At 43.9% G+C, this 15921-nt stretch overlaps 1 protein-coding gene across 8 annotated transcripts in view; it reads left to right on the top strand.

Moving 5' to 3' along the window:
• MARK2 (microtubule affinity regulating kinase 2) overlaps nucleotides 1-15921 on the top strand; it is a 254327-nt gene that overhangs the window by 163995 nt on the left and 74411 nt on the right. For all 8 annotated transcript variants that reach the window (XM_068260448.1, XM_068260454.1, XM_068260453.1 and 5 more), the window contains exons 6-8: nucleotides 3650-3720; nucleotides 8401-8457; nucleotides 11415-11651. In XM_068260448.1, coding sequence (XP_068116549.1) covers nucleotides 3650-3720; nucleotides 8401-8457; nucleotides 11415-11651 — 365 coding nt within the window. The remainder of the gene's footprint in view (nucleotides 1-3649; nucleotides 3721-8400; nucleotides 8458-11414; nucleotides 11652-15921) is intronic.

Below are 15921 nucleotides of genomic sequence, written 5' to 3'. Positions count from 1 at the left end.
TAATTATTTGACCCCTCACTGATTTTGTAAGTTTGTCCAATGACAAAGAAATGAAAAGTTTCAGAACAGTATCATTTCAATGGTAGGTTTATTTTAACAGTGGCAGATAGCACATCAAAAGGAAAATCGAAAAAATAACCTGAAATAAAAGATAGCAACTGATTTGCATTTCATTGAGTGAAATAAGTTTTTGAACCCCTACCAACCATTAAGAGTTCTGGCTCCCACAGAGTGGTTACACACTTCTACTCAATTAGTCACCCTCATTAAGGACACCTGTCTTTACTAGTCACCTGTATAAAAGACACCTGTCTACAGAATCAATCAATCAAGCAGACTCCAAACTCTCCAACATGGGAAAGACCAAAGAGCTGTCCAAGGATGTCAGAGACAAAATTGTAGACCTGCACAAGGCTGGAATGGGCTACCAAACCATTAGCAAGAAGCTGGTAGAGAAGGTGACAACTGTCGGTGCGATTGTTCGAAAATGGAAGGAGCGCAAAATGACCATCAATCGACCTCACTCTGGGGCTTAACGCAAGATCTCACCTCGTGGGGTGTCAACATAAAATGTATTTGTTATAGATGCTTACAGAGCACTTCCATGGTGCCGGTCGGTTGACACTGCTACCCAGTTGGATGGCAGCTTTTCACCTGCAATACCTCACTATCTGGCACGCAAACTGGGCTGCAGTATTACTATGCACAGTGATTGCTGTGTGTGTGGAGGGGGGGGGGGGTGGTTGTATATGTCCCACAGTGACTTTGTATGTGTATGAGTGTGGAACTGCACTGCGGGCTGCTGTGTGTGTGTGTGTGTGTGTGTGTGTGTGTGTGTGTGTGTGTGTGTGTGTGTTTTGTAATGTCTTTGTTTTTAGCTGTTATTGGTTACACTGACTGTTGCATTAACGGTGGTGGTTTCTAATAACTAGCATTGTGTGTGGAATGTAGCTGTGTGAGAATATTGATGATACTGATTGGGTGGCACACTTTGTCATTGCTAATTGTGTGTGTGTTAGGAAGTGAAGATGGTGAATGGGCGTAATTATGTATGATGCTTTTTGTGTGCAGGGTGATAGTAATCATGGATGATGCTGATTGTGTTTTGAAAGGATGGTGTATCCACTGGCTGATAATTATGTTTGTGAGTATGAAGTTATATTGGCTGTCACCGAATGCACTAAGTTGGGGGCACTATTGGGTGATATTTATAACACTTGCTATGTTAGGATCATGATATCTTTACTTATTTAATAAGAGCACAGAGTAGGGACACCAAGAGACAAATATAGTGTAGTATGTACTGGTAGTTGAAATGAAGTATGATAGAGTAATAAGCTATGCTTACAAAGCAGGGTTACCGCAAAGGCAACCACTGTATAGGCAGGTGGGGAGATAAGACCTGACCCCACTCAGGATTAAGAAGTCGCTCTCCGTAGATGAGGAAAAAAGGGGGTAATACCCCTCCACCGAGGGTGGACTTAATATAGCGTAGTATGGATACAGAGGCGCCAAAAGGATAAAAGAATCTAAAAGGTTTAAAACATGTGGAGGCAGTGGTGGACTTACCTCCTCCAAGCAGACACAAAAATTGCCAATGTGTTTGGCAAATACAACAAGTTTATTTACATACTCCGGGGGACAATGCAACGCATTCACTGGTTTGTTCCTGCTTCATCAGGCAAGAAGAACGGAGCAATAGCATATGTTGTCAGTAGAAGAGCCAGGCACCTCTGTGGCTCTTCTACTAACCACATATGCTATTGCTCCGTTCTTCTTGCCTGATGAAGCAGGATCAAACCTGCGAAATGCGTTGCATTGTCCCCCAGAGTATGTAAATAAACTTGTTGTATTTGACAAACACATTGGCAATGTTTGTGTCTGCTTGGAGGAGGTAAGTCCACCACTGCCTTTATAAAGTTTATACAGCAAATCTAGCTGCAAACAGCTTCAACAGTTTAGGATCATTCATTCCTGTGATACAATGAGGGCAACCATGTTCTGTTTGTCACATTACACACAGGCAAGCTGATAGCATCTCCAGCCCTCAGCCTGTGACAAATTCAGTCCCCTCTCCTCCTCCCCTCTGCCTCTGAAATCTCTGCCTAGTAACCTCCTCCTCTTGCCCAGACTGAGCTCCCATAAGCCCATGCTACAGTGCCAAGGCACTCTGAAAAAAGCTGTGAGCGAGGCTTGTTTAGTTTATAGGGAATTAGAGTATTGAAACAAAACAAAAAAAAAGTATTTGGCTTAGGAATGACCTATAAACTACTGTATATGAAAGGAACACAATTATGCAATGAGTAAAAGTTTATCGGGATCCACTTTAAGGATGTTACTTGTTGCATCTCTTTGTCAACCTTAAAACTGTGCTGCCTTACGAGCATTACCACCCTATATCATGGGGTACGCCTCGGCCTGGCCAGTTTTGGTTTAATGATTGGCCAGAGGCTGTATCCCTGGTCTTTTGCACTCTTAAGGGGCCCATACACTCAGCCGATTTTCTGGCCGACCGATCGATCCCGATCGATCGATAGATCGATTGCAAATCGGTTGGCCAATCGACCGATCGACGGCCGATTTCGATCGATTTCGATGGATTTCCATCGAACTGGCAGGGTGGAAAATTTAGGTCGATCTGATGAGATTGCTTATCAGTTTGTATTGGCCTTGATGGAAATCTGATGGCAAAAAAATGCCATCAGATCGAATTTCAATAGATTTCAAACTGAAATCTATTGGAATTCTATCCTGGTAAAAAATGTTCTAAAAACGCATCAGATAGATCATCAGATGCATTTCTTATCTATCTGCTGCCAATCTGACGAGTGTATGGGCACCTTTATCGTATTAGTTACATAAGATAATATGCAAACTATTACTCTAAATGACTAGAAGTTTATGTCCTATTCATTAGATTCAATTGTTCTGTTAATTTGAAGAATGGTTCCATCACGTGTGTTTCACTAGTATATTTTAATCGAACTTCCTTATTATGAATCCTGTTCATGTATGATTCACTGTAACCCCTGTCTATGGTCTGTGATGATTGTATAATATTACTTTTTTATAAATACAAAATTCAATAACAATTTTATTGACAAAACTGTGCTGCCTTAATGGCAAGTGTTTTCAGACCTGCAGACCTCCTGGTTTAAATTTCCGCTACCAATTTCACTTTCTTTCCAGCTCATAGGGGCCTGTGTTGGCATGAGCACATTCTGAAGTCAACTTTTCTGCATCGTGTCTTTGGGGCATTAGAGGTCACTGAATCACATGGCTAACTTTAGGAGTTGATCACTGGCAATCCCAACTCATTCTTTTGTAAAGACCTACATTTGTTTTTCAAGAGCAATTTAGATAGAATATTCAGCTATACTGTCATCTGCTCCTTACAATTAATATTATTTTATACAGTAGGATCTCGTTATACACCAATATAATAAATCTCTGGCTATAGTAAACTCAGTCCTCGGGTCCCAGCCAAGCACCTGTATAAATATAGGAATTCTGATACAGTAAACTTCTGCTATAAACTAATTGTTGAGGGCCCGTGACGTTTACTATAGTGATTCTACTGTATTTATATTTTTGTGCATTTTCTGATTTTTACTAAACCAAATTTCTTTTTAAATTGTCATCTTTTTAGGTGAAGTTTTTGATTATTTGGTAGCTCATGGAAGAATGAAAGAAAAAGAGGCACGTGCAAAGTTTCGGCAGGTGTGTTAAAATACCATATATATTTGTTCTGTTTATCAATGTTTTTGGTTTAAAATTAATCAAGGTTCTAGGTGCTGGCAATGTTGCATGCTATTAATAATTCATACATGGCTATGGTCCATATTAATGGTATATTGGCAGTTCCCTCTCAAAGGACTCTAGGAATCATCCACATGCTTTTGATATAGGATCTAAGCATGCCATACATGCTCACAAAATACACTAGGAATGTAGAGGCAGAGAGAGGTGGACACATGTGAGAAACAATAAGATTGTTTAGATGTTGCGTCTTTTTTACCCGTAAGTATATGTGACTGTTAAATACCCCCTCCCACCTTCCTTTTGATTTATTAAAAAATTGCTTGCACCCACTCCACCAGTCACTGATGCTTACTGGAGAGAAAAAGCACCTTTGTCCCAATGGCAGGGCCGGTTTAGTCAATGCGGGTGTCATGGGGCAAAAGTAACTTGGGGTCCCCCTACCCCCCGTAAAGGCTGCTGCCTCTCACGTTCTCCCATCGACTTCTCCCATGGCCCCGCACATTGTGTAGCTCCTTGTAATAACTCGCCTGTCACAGCTGCTCCATCCCGTGCTTCGCCTTCAGTCCTGCTGCCTGTGTCTTCTCCATCTGGCATGTATTACGTGTAAATAACATGCCACGGGTCATAGAGGCAGGCAAGCATGGCTGAAGAGGGAGCACAGGATGAAGCCGCTGCAGGGAGAGGTGAGTTATTACAAGGCAGCTGAGTAGGGGTGTCACTACATCAGGCCCCTCTGCAGAGATTTGTCTGTGGACAACCCCCTTGGACCTCTTGGACCAGAACAGAGACATACCAGCAGAATCAATCAGTAAACCAATTAAGAGTGTCGCCCAAGAATTCCTGACAAAGCTACATATGCCATGTTCCAACAAGCTATTCAATCAACTATTCATACAGTAAAAAAAAAAAACCTGCACATATACAGACGCATGCATGCACGCACACCAATACACACATCCCTACAGACTCTGCAACCTCTTCTAATTCTGCCTCTGCTCTGGGCACACAGCAAACTAGATTCCCCTTCTCTCCTGTGTGGGTGATAGCACTGTGGCTGCTGGCTGCTGTAGGCAACAGCCTAGCTCAACTGTCATCATTGTCCATGTCTCACTGAGACATCCTCCATCCTCAAGCAGTCCTGTTAGCTATGGGAGGGGGTGTGTTTGCTATGCCTAACATCAGACACCAAGCCTCACAGCACTGCACAGTAGTTTTCCAGAGTTTGACAGCTGCTGAGACCCAGCTAGCAGTACATGTGCTGTCTGTTGACAGCCTTTGTAACATAAATAATGCAGAGCGGAGCATAGTTAAACCTTACCTGGGCCTGTTATAATACATGGCTCCTCCACTTCCTCTAAGTTGTATGTGCTGTGCTGCCAGCCAATCACCATGTGGCTTTACTCCCCACATGGTGATTGGCTTGCTGCACAGCACATACAACTTAGAGGAAGTGGAGGGGCCGTGTTTTATAACAGGGCCAGGTAAAGTTTAACTACGCTCTGCATTTATTATATGCAGACCATCCCCCTCCTCCTAGCTGCACCCCCCCCCCCCCCCCCGACTTACTAGCTGCCGGGCCCTGCCACAATTGGAGAGACTACTTGGGGCCCAGCAGAGGTCGGGGGCCCTGGGGCAATTGCCCCCTTTGCCTTTATGGCAGCGCCGGCCCTGGCCAATGGTAGGACAAATGATTTAATACTGTTTAAAAACGTATTTACCATAATAAAGATTTATAGTTTAGTTAACTAAGCCGTAAGCAGCAAAAAAAAAAATCTGTAACAGGTTTTAGTCTCCAAGTGGAGAACTTTATTAATATAGCAACAGGACAAATCTCTACATGTGTTGGACTACACAGCTACACAGAGTGCTTGTTCATTAACAAATTCTCTCGCTTGAGTGAGCTCCTTACAAACACTGATGTTTTGTTTGCTGGATATTGAGCTTGCTGAACAACAGCTGATGACATGTAGAATTGTACTGACCTGAACCTTTTTGTTTATGAAAGCGAATCCATGGGGATAGCAAAAAAGCTCACTAAAAATAAGAGGTTGCAGGCCTTTTTTCATCTGCATCTTTTTGAATCAAGTGATGATTTCTTTATACATTTTATAATCCTTTTCTGAATCTAAAACAAGGAAATCTCCTTTAAGGCTACTTTCCCACCAAGACATTGTGTTTTAGGGGACGTTATGGTCGCATAACGTGCCCCTAACTCAACGCATGGTGATGTTGAAGTTGGACTTCAGATTGAGCTGCGTTATGCAGCTCTCAAAGCAGCTGCTCCAGGTTAGTGAAGTCCGGATCTTTTTAAGGATTCGGATCATTTGAATCGGCTCATTGAAAAGATCCGGATCTTTGAACCAAATCATTTGGATCATTTTACTAGGGAAGCAGACTGGGTGAAATGACTAGCAGGACAGGACTTTCCCTGCACTGTACATTCTGTATGTTCCTGTTTCTTCCAGACAGACATCCACTGTGAACCGAATCTTTCACTGTGATGATCCGGATGATTCGATTCACAAAAAAGATCTGGATCAAATGAACGATTCGTTCATGATCCGGGCAACACTACATTCCCACCAGGAGTCTCCTCAGTGCAGTGAATATTAATTAGCCATGTGGCTGGCCGCGGAGGTGAGACTTTCTCCTCCAACATTACTGAGCATGTCCAAATAGTCTAGCGTGGCTTAGCCCAGTATAACGTACAGCATGCAGCACTTTGTTTAAACGTGCTGCGTTACTATGTAACGCAACGTGTGCACTGTGAAACAGCACATTGATTTTACAGTGCTGTGAGTTAGGCTGCGTTACTGGCTGCTGTAACGTGGGACTTTAACGTCCCACTGTGAAACCAGCCTAAATGCTTGCTCTCTCTAAACCTTGCATTGCATATATGAAACAACTTTAGGGCTGGGACCCACTAGAACACTTTTGTCTGCATTTTTTGATTGCAGTCAAGCGCCAGCGATTCCAAAAATGCTCTTCCGGTGAAAGTGAACGCAGTGGAATTCACTGGAGCGATTAGGTCAAATAGCAGCGCAGGTCATGCAGCATTTGGCAGTGTTTGCGCTTCTAGTGTAAAGTATTGGAGCTCTATACAAATGCCCCTGAATGCTGTACAAATCAATTGTGTGGAATTAGTAAGCACCGGGACTAGCCACAAGCCCTTATTTTTTCCAGAATGCTAATTGCAAAACGCTCTCAAATCGCAAGCACTTTCATAAACTTGCTGGAAATTGCGCCTGAAATCGCTTACAAAACCCTTACAAAATATGCTTGTGATTTTGTGATTGCAAGTGGGTTCCAACCCTACAATTTCCTTCTAAAAGGAATGCATCTCACATAGAACCTTTGATCTTTGCAAGATTTAAGGCGTTTTTGTATGCCACCTGCTTTAATGTTAAGATAAAAACTAAGCTCTAAGGCTGGCAGAGGCGAGTGCTTTTGAGTAATATTTGAAATTCCACAGTTTTCTTGCGAAAAGCTCTTGGGAGCCTCAGGAAAACCAATAAAGGATCACATGAAATGGTCAAAAAACATTTCTCACTACCCAGTTACACAGCAGCAACAGAAGCTACAGGTAAATCTCAGTCTAACAAAGGTAACATAATTCACAAAAAAACATGGCTGCAGACCCAAGTTTGACACTTTCAAAACAGACTTCATGCCACAAGAAAGCTCCATCAAAGCTGTTCTTTGTTAGGCCTGGTTCACGTTAGCATTTTTTTGTGGAGCCGGCCATCAGGGGCAGGTAAAAACTGTGTTTTTACAGCTAGTGCGCTGTAAACTGTCAATTTTCTATTTGTTCCTATGCAGCTGCAAAAACTTCCGTTCCCGTTCCGCTGGGCACAACGGTCCGGAAAAATAGGTCATGCAGCATTTTTTTGTCAGTTTAGCGCAACGGACAACGGATCCGTACAAGTGGATGGATGTGAACGGATCCATTGGTCCTGTCTTCACTGTAAGCCAATCCCATTGGCTTACGTTGATTGACAGGGTCTGGAGCCAATGAAAGTGCCATCATAGGGACGGCGGAGAGAGGGACCTGCGGTGGGGAAAGAACAGCGTGACCAGCAGGAGCAGCGGATTATTGCTGTGATTCGTCAGGAGTAACAGCAGTCTCTGGTACCAGCAATCTCTGTTCCTTAATGGGGCAGAGATTGCTGGTACAGAAGTGTTTAATGTTCTAGAGCCAAAACAAATTTTGAGTTGAATACCACTTTAAAGTCTCCCCTCCGTGATCTATTATTTGTTCTACATCATGTATACCCAACCCAGTGTTAAATAATAGAAATGGATACAACTTAAAGTGGAATGTAGCTCAAATTAAATGCATGCTTGAAAGCATTAAACACTGTAGAAAAGAATAGAAAATCGTGTAACACTGGTCTGTCATTTGGAGGCATATTAACACTTCACTGAAGCTAACTGATATGCAGGCTTCGGGACAAACCCCACCACCTTCCCTATATCTTCCTAAAAAGTAGTCTCCCTACCTAATGCCTTTACTCCACCCCTCCCCCGCATTGTAAGTGCACAACCTTACATCCCTCCCTGACTGAAGCTAAACGGTCAGATGTTCTAACTCTTTTCAGAAATGTATAGTTATGTGGTTATTTGTGTTTTTCTCTGCAGATTGTTTCTGCTGTGCAGTATTGTCACCAGAAGTTTATTGTACATAGAGACTTGAAGGTAAGAAATGATCGTAACTGTTTCTCAGATGGGTTGGCAATCTGTCTAGGGCCACTTTTGGGGATAAGCCAGTTTACAGCAATAGATTTTTAGAATGTATTGCCAAACTAGATTGCCCAAATGAAGCTCACACAAACACCATTAGAGAATATGAACTCTGTGCAGATCTCGTGTTCTAGCTGAGATTCAAACTCTGGGCATAAGTAGTGCAAGGCAGGAATGCTAGCCAATTAGCCACTATGCTGCCCGCATTCAGTTTTACCACCAGTCTTTATTTCTACTTAAACAGGCTTCTAATCAGATGTCTATGGTCAAATAGATGCAAATAATTCCCAGTTGATGCAAATGTATTCCATGCGGTTACTATATTTGATGGGTCTCTTTTAAAGCTGCCTAGATTTGGGCAAAATTAACATAAACTCTGTATTTGCATCTCATGGACCATCCCTAATCACTGGAGAACGAATGTATATATTACTCCAGTGTCAGGTCATCCATTTCTCCAATTGCCTGTGCCACAAAAATGAAATATTGCTTGTAAATTGTTTAATGTAAAAAGATTGTTATTGTAAAATCCAGCAAAGCCGCTCAGAGATGAGGATGTGGTATTTATGCAATGTAACAAATGGGGGTGTTGGAGAGATGCTAGAGATACTGAGCATGTATGCTGCATAACGAGTGGTGTCACTAATCATCAGACTCTGCAGTAGCGATACCAACATTTAATTTAGTCTGTTTAAAGAACGACTATAACGAGAGGTATATGGAGGCTGCCATACTTATTTCCTTCTAAACAATACCAGTTGCCTGGTTATCCTGCTGATCCTTGGTCTCTAATTCGTTGTCATAGACCCTGAACAAGCATGCAGCTTATCATGTGTTTCTGACATTGTCAGATCTGACAAGACTATCTGCATGCTTGTTTCTGGTGTGAGTCAAACATTCTTGCAGCCATATAGAACATCAGGGCTGCCAGGCAACTCGCATTGATAATAAATAAATATGGCAGCCTCCATTTACCTCTCGTTACAGTTGTCCTTTTAGAAACTAACTAGCCAACACAATGCCTCTGCAAGTCCTCCATGTGTCTTTAATACTGGGTTGGTTAGGGAACAGGGTTGTTTTGTTTTATAGCCTTTATCTGAGTTAAAGGACAGATGCAAGGAGTTTTTTTTTTTTTTTAAACCGATCTACTTACCCGGTGCTTCCTCCAGCCCCAGGCAGCCGCTATGTCCCTCACCGCAGCTCCGCTTCCAGCTGGTGTCCCAGGGTCCCCTCCGTTAGATGCCATGGCATCTACTGCGCGAGTGCCGCTCGGAATTGTGCTTACGTAATCTGGAGTGCTCTGCACAGGCATAGAACTACTGTATCTGCACAGAACACTCCAGACCACATCAAAGCTATTGCGAGCGGTGCTCGCACAGGCGCAGTAAATGCCAACCTGGTGAGGTTGGCATCTGCAATGGAGGGTACCCTAGGCCACCGGCTGGAAGCGGAGCTGCGACGAGGGCACAGGACGACTAGCAGGGGCTGGAGGAAGCCCCAGGTAAGTAAACCCCCCCCCCTTTTTTTTCCCCCTCAGTCCTCTTTAAGAAGCCTTTCTTTGAGAGCTATAGGGTATTACACCTACAAAAACATACGAGCCAGACCCGGGGTAGCTGCCGGGAGGTCTATGCAGAGCCTTAAGTGCAGCGGGCATTTCTATTCACTTCCCCCGGGATCCAGACGCTGGCAGCCATTCTCCTTCCGGTCCTTGGAGCCTCTGGAACACTGCTAGTTAGATTGCCATTTGTTGTTATGACGACAGCGGTGATCTCACTACAGGGTTACAGTGCCACCCAGAGAATGGAAGGAGAATTGCAGCGCTGGATCACAGGGAGGTAAGTAAGTGCAGATCTCCCTTTGGTGTGATTTTTTTAATTTCCTGGTTTTAGGGTCTCAGTGTGCAAAAAAATTGCACCGCTTTTAGACCCTGAAATGAAGAAATATTTAACTGCCAGGGCAGTTAATAAGTTACATGCACGTACACATTTATCTTATTTGTGGCATGCTAGTTTTAGAACTAATCCACACAGAAAATCTTTCCCCTTGATTTGTTGGTTTTGTGTCCTCCGTAAATGGGAGAATGACTGTTGGTTTCTCTGAAACATTATACTGTAGTGGTGAGCTTGCACATAGCTCTGTCGTGTGTAATCGTAATTATGATGACAACTTGCTGGCTGGGGCAGATGGGATGTTAACTAACCCATGTCATCGCCTATAGCCGCTGCGCTTCACATTGTGATCTGCAGATAAAACCAGTACGTCAGGCCATGATTGCAGACATTTTATGTTCAAGAGTTTGAGAAAATTAACAGGAAAATGACCACAGTTGCTGAATCTGGGCTCTTGTAGACTAAATGCAGTGGGGAGTGATATAATCAATAGCAGTGAGAGCAAGGTAGGAGTGGCAGAACACTGCCCGCTCTGTTGTTACGGTCTGTATCACAGCACACTAAGGGCTCGTTCAGATCAGAAATGCGGATGGCCATGCGTGCGGAACGTGTGCGGACCGCAACGTGTACGACCGCATGGCCATCCGCGTTTGTGTGCGTTGCGTGGCTGATCCCATCACTGAAAAGTGAATGGGACAGCCACGCGTTTTTGCAAAATCTGCGTGCAGCATGCGTTCCCGGACCGCACAGGTCCGGAACGCATGCAGTGTGAACATCAGACATTGCACTCTATGCAATGTCTGATGTCGTGCGTTTTGGCCACCTGCACGCGTTTCCAAAAGGCGGCTGGAAACGCGTAACATGTGAACGGGCCCTTAGTAATTACTCTGGGCCTTAGGGATTTCTGTAAGTTAAGTTAAAATTATATATACTTTCCATGCAGTTAGAAATGGCATACACTGAGGATATTGCTTTTACCACTCTGTACATTGCTACAATATGACCACCTTTTTCTTTCTTTAGGCAGAAAACCTTCTTCTAGACGCCGACATGAACATAAAAATTGCAGATTTTGGTTTCAGCAATGAATTCACTTTTGGAAACAAACTGGATACGTTCTGTGGCAGTCCGCCATATGCTGCCCCTGAGCTCTTCCAGGGAAAGAAGTATGATGGCCCTGAAGTGGATGTGTGGAGTCTTGGAGTTATCCTTTATACGCTAGTCAGTGGATCCTTACCTTTTGATGGCCAGAATCTAAAGGTTTGCATTTATTAATTAGCGTGTGTAGCTTGTCATTTTATATTCTCTTTTCAGTGTGAATAAGGGCCGGTTCACACGGACGCTTGGCGGCGTCTACCGTCAAGCGTTCGGGACCCATCGGCTAAACTCTCCCATTCAAGTGAATAGGAGCGTTTAGCATTGCGCGGTTACCGTCGATTACCGTCGATTGCATAAACGCGGCGTTCTGATCCCGATTTAACGCATCGTTTCGGCCGTCCCTAGAAGCCGCATGCAACGTCTAGGGACGGCTAGCCGGCGCGTCTTCATGTCCCCCTGCGGGGACGAGAAACGCCGATCGCGACGATCTCTGTACCGCCGCCACCGAACGGGACGTCACAGGACGACGCGACTTCCTGGCCGCCCCAACGCCGCCTGCCGTCCGTGTGAACCGGCCCTAATGGTTCTGTGTTGTTAATGTCCGGGAACAAGCACATAATAAATAACAAACCTATAAATGTTTTGGTGATTAAGTATTGTACACAGTCTTGAGGTGCGTAAAGGTAGCCATACACTGATCACTTTTTTTTTTTCTGTTTGCATCGATAACCGTCCATTTCAATATGATCTAAAACCACTAGAAATCAATGCACCAAATGATTCCTGATTGCGCTAGATGGAATATTTCTCATGATCAGAGCTTGGTTGGAAGCGTGTCGCTAGCAGCGGAGCTTACTCTCACCTGTCTGCATCTCCTCTCTTTTTGCCGTCTCTCATCTTCTTTCCCAGGCGCCTGTTTTACGTCAAAAATGCTAGAGGCCAAACATCAGTGGCCTCTAGTGGTCACTTTGCAGCGGACCGGATGAGGAACACTCAACCCTATATGTTAATCATAATGTATGTTTGACATTTGCAGTTTCATAGACAAGAGAAGACAAATAACATTTATATTGCGCTTTTCTCCTGGCGGACTCAAAGCGCCAGAGCTGCAGCCACTAGGACACGCTCTATAGGCAGTAGCAGTGTTAGGGAGACTTGCCTAATGTCTCCTACTGAATAGGTGCTGGCTTACTGAACAGGCAGAGCCAAGATTTGAACCCTGGTCTCCTGTGTCATGCTGGGCATACACGGCACGTTTTACACACGGTACGTTTCTGTACAGTGTATCGACCAGCTGATCCGGCCAGTTGATAATATTCAGCTGGCCCGATCAAGCCGCTCGACCCCCGCCTATTCGATTCCCGCCTGTGGACAATGGCAGGGAATCGAGCGCTGATAAGGAAGTGCGGGTTGCGGCGAGTGGTAATCGATCCGCTGCCTCGATCCGGCGCATAAAACGTGCCGTGTATGCCATGCATTAGAGGCAGAGCCCTTAACCATTACACCATCCAGCCACCAGAGGGTGAATAACCCAAAACGGCCGTCTGTCACTGCTGCTGTTTTAGATATGAAGAGCAATTTTACTTCAGTCAAGTGGTCCCGACCCTATCATGTGATTAATAGGAATAAGTAAGGTTTATAGTTACCAGGAAGTATACGAGGTAGACTTCAACTCTACTAATAGATAACAAGCAGTCAAGGTCTTAAGTCTGTGTACAATATTTTTCAATTTGAAATGTTCACTTCCAAATCAATATGATTTGCATTTTTCAATTTTGGTTTTAGTTGGGCCCTAAAGTGTACCAGAGATTACATGTGTTATGGTGAAATAAACTTGTGCATATACAGTGGCAAGTATACAGACACTTATGCTGTGCTCCTTTTTATTTTTTTCCCTGCCTGAAAGAGTTTATAATTGGCTATGTAACTGACAGTTTTTCTTCAGTCAGGACCCAGTCGGCTCACTGATAACAAATTGCAGCTATAAAACACTTTCCTAAGCAGATACTGTTAGCAGTGGGTTCCCACAGGGGTCAGTACTGGGTCCAGTGCTCTTCAATTTATTTATTAATGACCTATTAGAGGCAGTAGAAAGCAAAGTTGCTATTTTTGCAGATGATACAAAATTGTGCAGAATCATCAACTCTCAGGAAAATAGTGACATATTGCAACAGGATCTGGGTAAGATGGCTATATGGGCACAGATGAAATTCAATGTTGAAAAATGTAAGTCATGCATTTTGGTCGTACCAATGGTCTAGCACCATACAAAATAAACGAGATACAGATGGGGACATCAAACTTGGAGAAGGACTTAGGAGTACTCATCAACAACAAGTTAAATAATCGTATTAAATGCCAAGCTGCTGCAGCTAAAGCTAATCAAATTTTGGGATGCTTTAAAAGGGAAATAAAACCTTGAGATGCTACCATAATATTGCCCCTGTTTAACTCTCTAGTAAGGCCACATCTGGAATATGGAATTCAGTTCTGGGCGCCACATAACAGGAAATATATTGCAGTTTTAGAGCAGGTGCAGAGACTAGCAGCAAAATTGATACGGGGCATGGAAGGTGTCACTTACCAAGAAAGGTTAGATAAACCCGCGCGCCTCATCAGGAGCTTATTGTACTGCGCCTGCCCAGTAAGCTCCCGATGACGTGCCGCAGTTCTATTCGTCTAGTTAGATGAATAATTAGCAGATTACTGGCGGCGGGAAACTGAGCATCGGAGGAGGACGGCGCGGGACATTACAGCTGCAGGGGGCCGATGGAAGCCCCAGGTAAGTGTCAGTTTTAGCTTTTTTTTTTTAGGTACCAGAGAACCCCTTTAAAGCAGTTACAAAAGTTCAGTCCCTGTGGTAACTTTATGTATTTTTTAATTGTCGGGTTTTGTTTGCATTTAATATGCAAATGTTTTTTGGGGGTAACTTTGGGAGAGTGGGAGAGGTAAGGGGTTAATTTTAATGGTATACAATATATGTTGTTTTTTATTGAATAAAATGTAAGTAGATCTAATTTTACTATTTGGCCACAAGATATCCTAACGCATTTTCTTTCTGCCGCACACTAGCACGCAAACAGGAAGTGATGCGTATAAAGGGGCCCATACACCGAACGATTTTCCCGCCTATATACAGCAGATTCGATCACTGTGATCAAATCTGCTGTGAAATCGTTGCGCAAACGCTGACAGAACGACTTCCGTCCGAAATCAATCGTTCCCGTCAAGCCGCCCATGCGGAAGATTTTGCTCGATCGCCGGCGGGTCAGGAGTGCGTCGATAGCGGCGTTCGAATGCCCGACGACCGACGCAATATAGCAGCAATACATTACCTGCTCCAGCCGGCGTGAGTCACCGCTGTCTTCTTCTCCGCTGGGTTCCGGACCGGCTGTCTTCACTTCCTGTCCCAGCAGGAAGTTTATACAGTAGAGCGCCCTCTACAGTTTAAACTTCCCCGGACAGAAAGAAGTGAAGCCAGCCGGTCCGGAACCCAGATCCCAGCGGAGAAGACAGCGGGGACTCGTGCCGGCCGGAGCAGGTAATGTATGGGGGGGGGCAGCGGCAGCACCGCCACAGACTGATCGGTTTCATGCTGAAATCTATTCACAATCTGTTTGCAGTAAAGGCAGCCATACGATCCCTCTCTGATCAGATTCGGTCAGAGAGGGTTCTATCTGTTGGTCGATCTGATGGCAAATCGACCAGTCTATGGCCACCTTAAGTGTAATTTCCTTTTGTTACATTGACCGTAGGTATCTCATTGATGCCGGCGATCAATGACAGGGACACTTAGATCAGTGGATGGTATTAGATTGGTGAATGGGATAAGAGATGCCAGTTTTTATAAAACTTTTGAGTCCAGGCATATACCTCATTGAGGGAGTTGGAGTGTTTTAGCAATGCTAGTCCTGGTCTATTTGAAAGGGCTTTGGTCTGTTGAGGTTATTTTTATTTTATCCACAAAAATATTAGTACACCTACTAAGCACACCTGAAGTGATAGGGATATGGAGGCTGCTATATTGATTTCCTTTTAAAAATTCAAATATGCTTGGCTGTCCTGCTGATCCTCTTCCTCTAATACGTTTATCCTTAGACCCTGAGCAAGCATACAGATAGGTACTCCTGTCTGAAGTCTGACTGGATTAGCTGCATACTTGTTTTAGGTGTGTGATTTAGACAAAAAGATCAACGGAGTGCCAGGAAACTGGTATTATTTAAAAGGACATAAACATGTATCCATATCTATCTCACTTCAGGTGTGCTTTAAAGCTTAAAGGGAACCCTAAGTGAGAAATATGCAGGCTGCTTATGTATTTTCTTTTAAACCTTTCCAGTTGCCTGGCAACCCTGAGCTTTCTAGCATCCGTAGTGTTTCAATGACACTCCTGAAGCAAGCATGTGGCTAATCTACTCAGACTTCAGACTCC

The sequence above is a fragment of the Hyperolius riggenbachi genome, chromosome 11, assembly GCF_040937935.1.
Source record: "Hyperolius riggenbachi isolate aHypRig1 chromosome 11, aHypRig1.pri, whole genome shotgun sequence".
In the NCBI taxonomy this organism is placed as follows: Eukaryota; Metazoa; Chordata; class Amphibia; order Anura; family Hyperoliidae; genus Hyperolius; species Hyperolius riggenbachi.
This window is presented reverse-complemented; position numbering and strand designations above follow the sequence as displayed.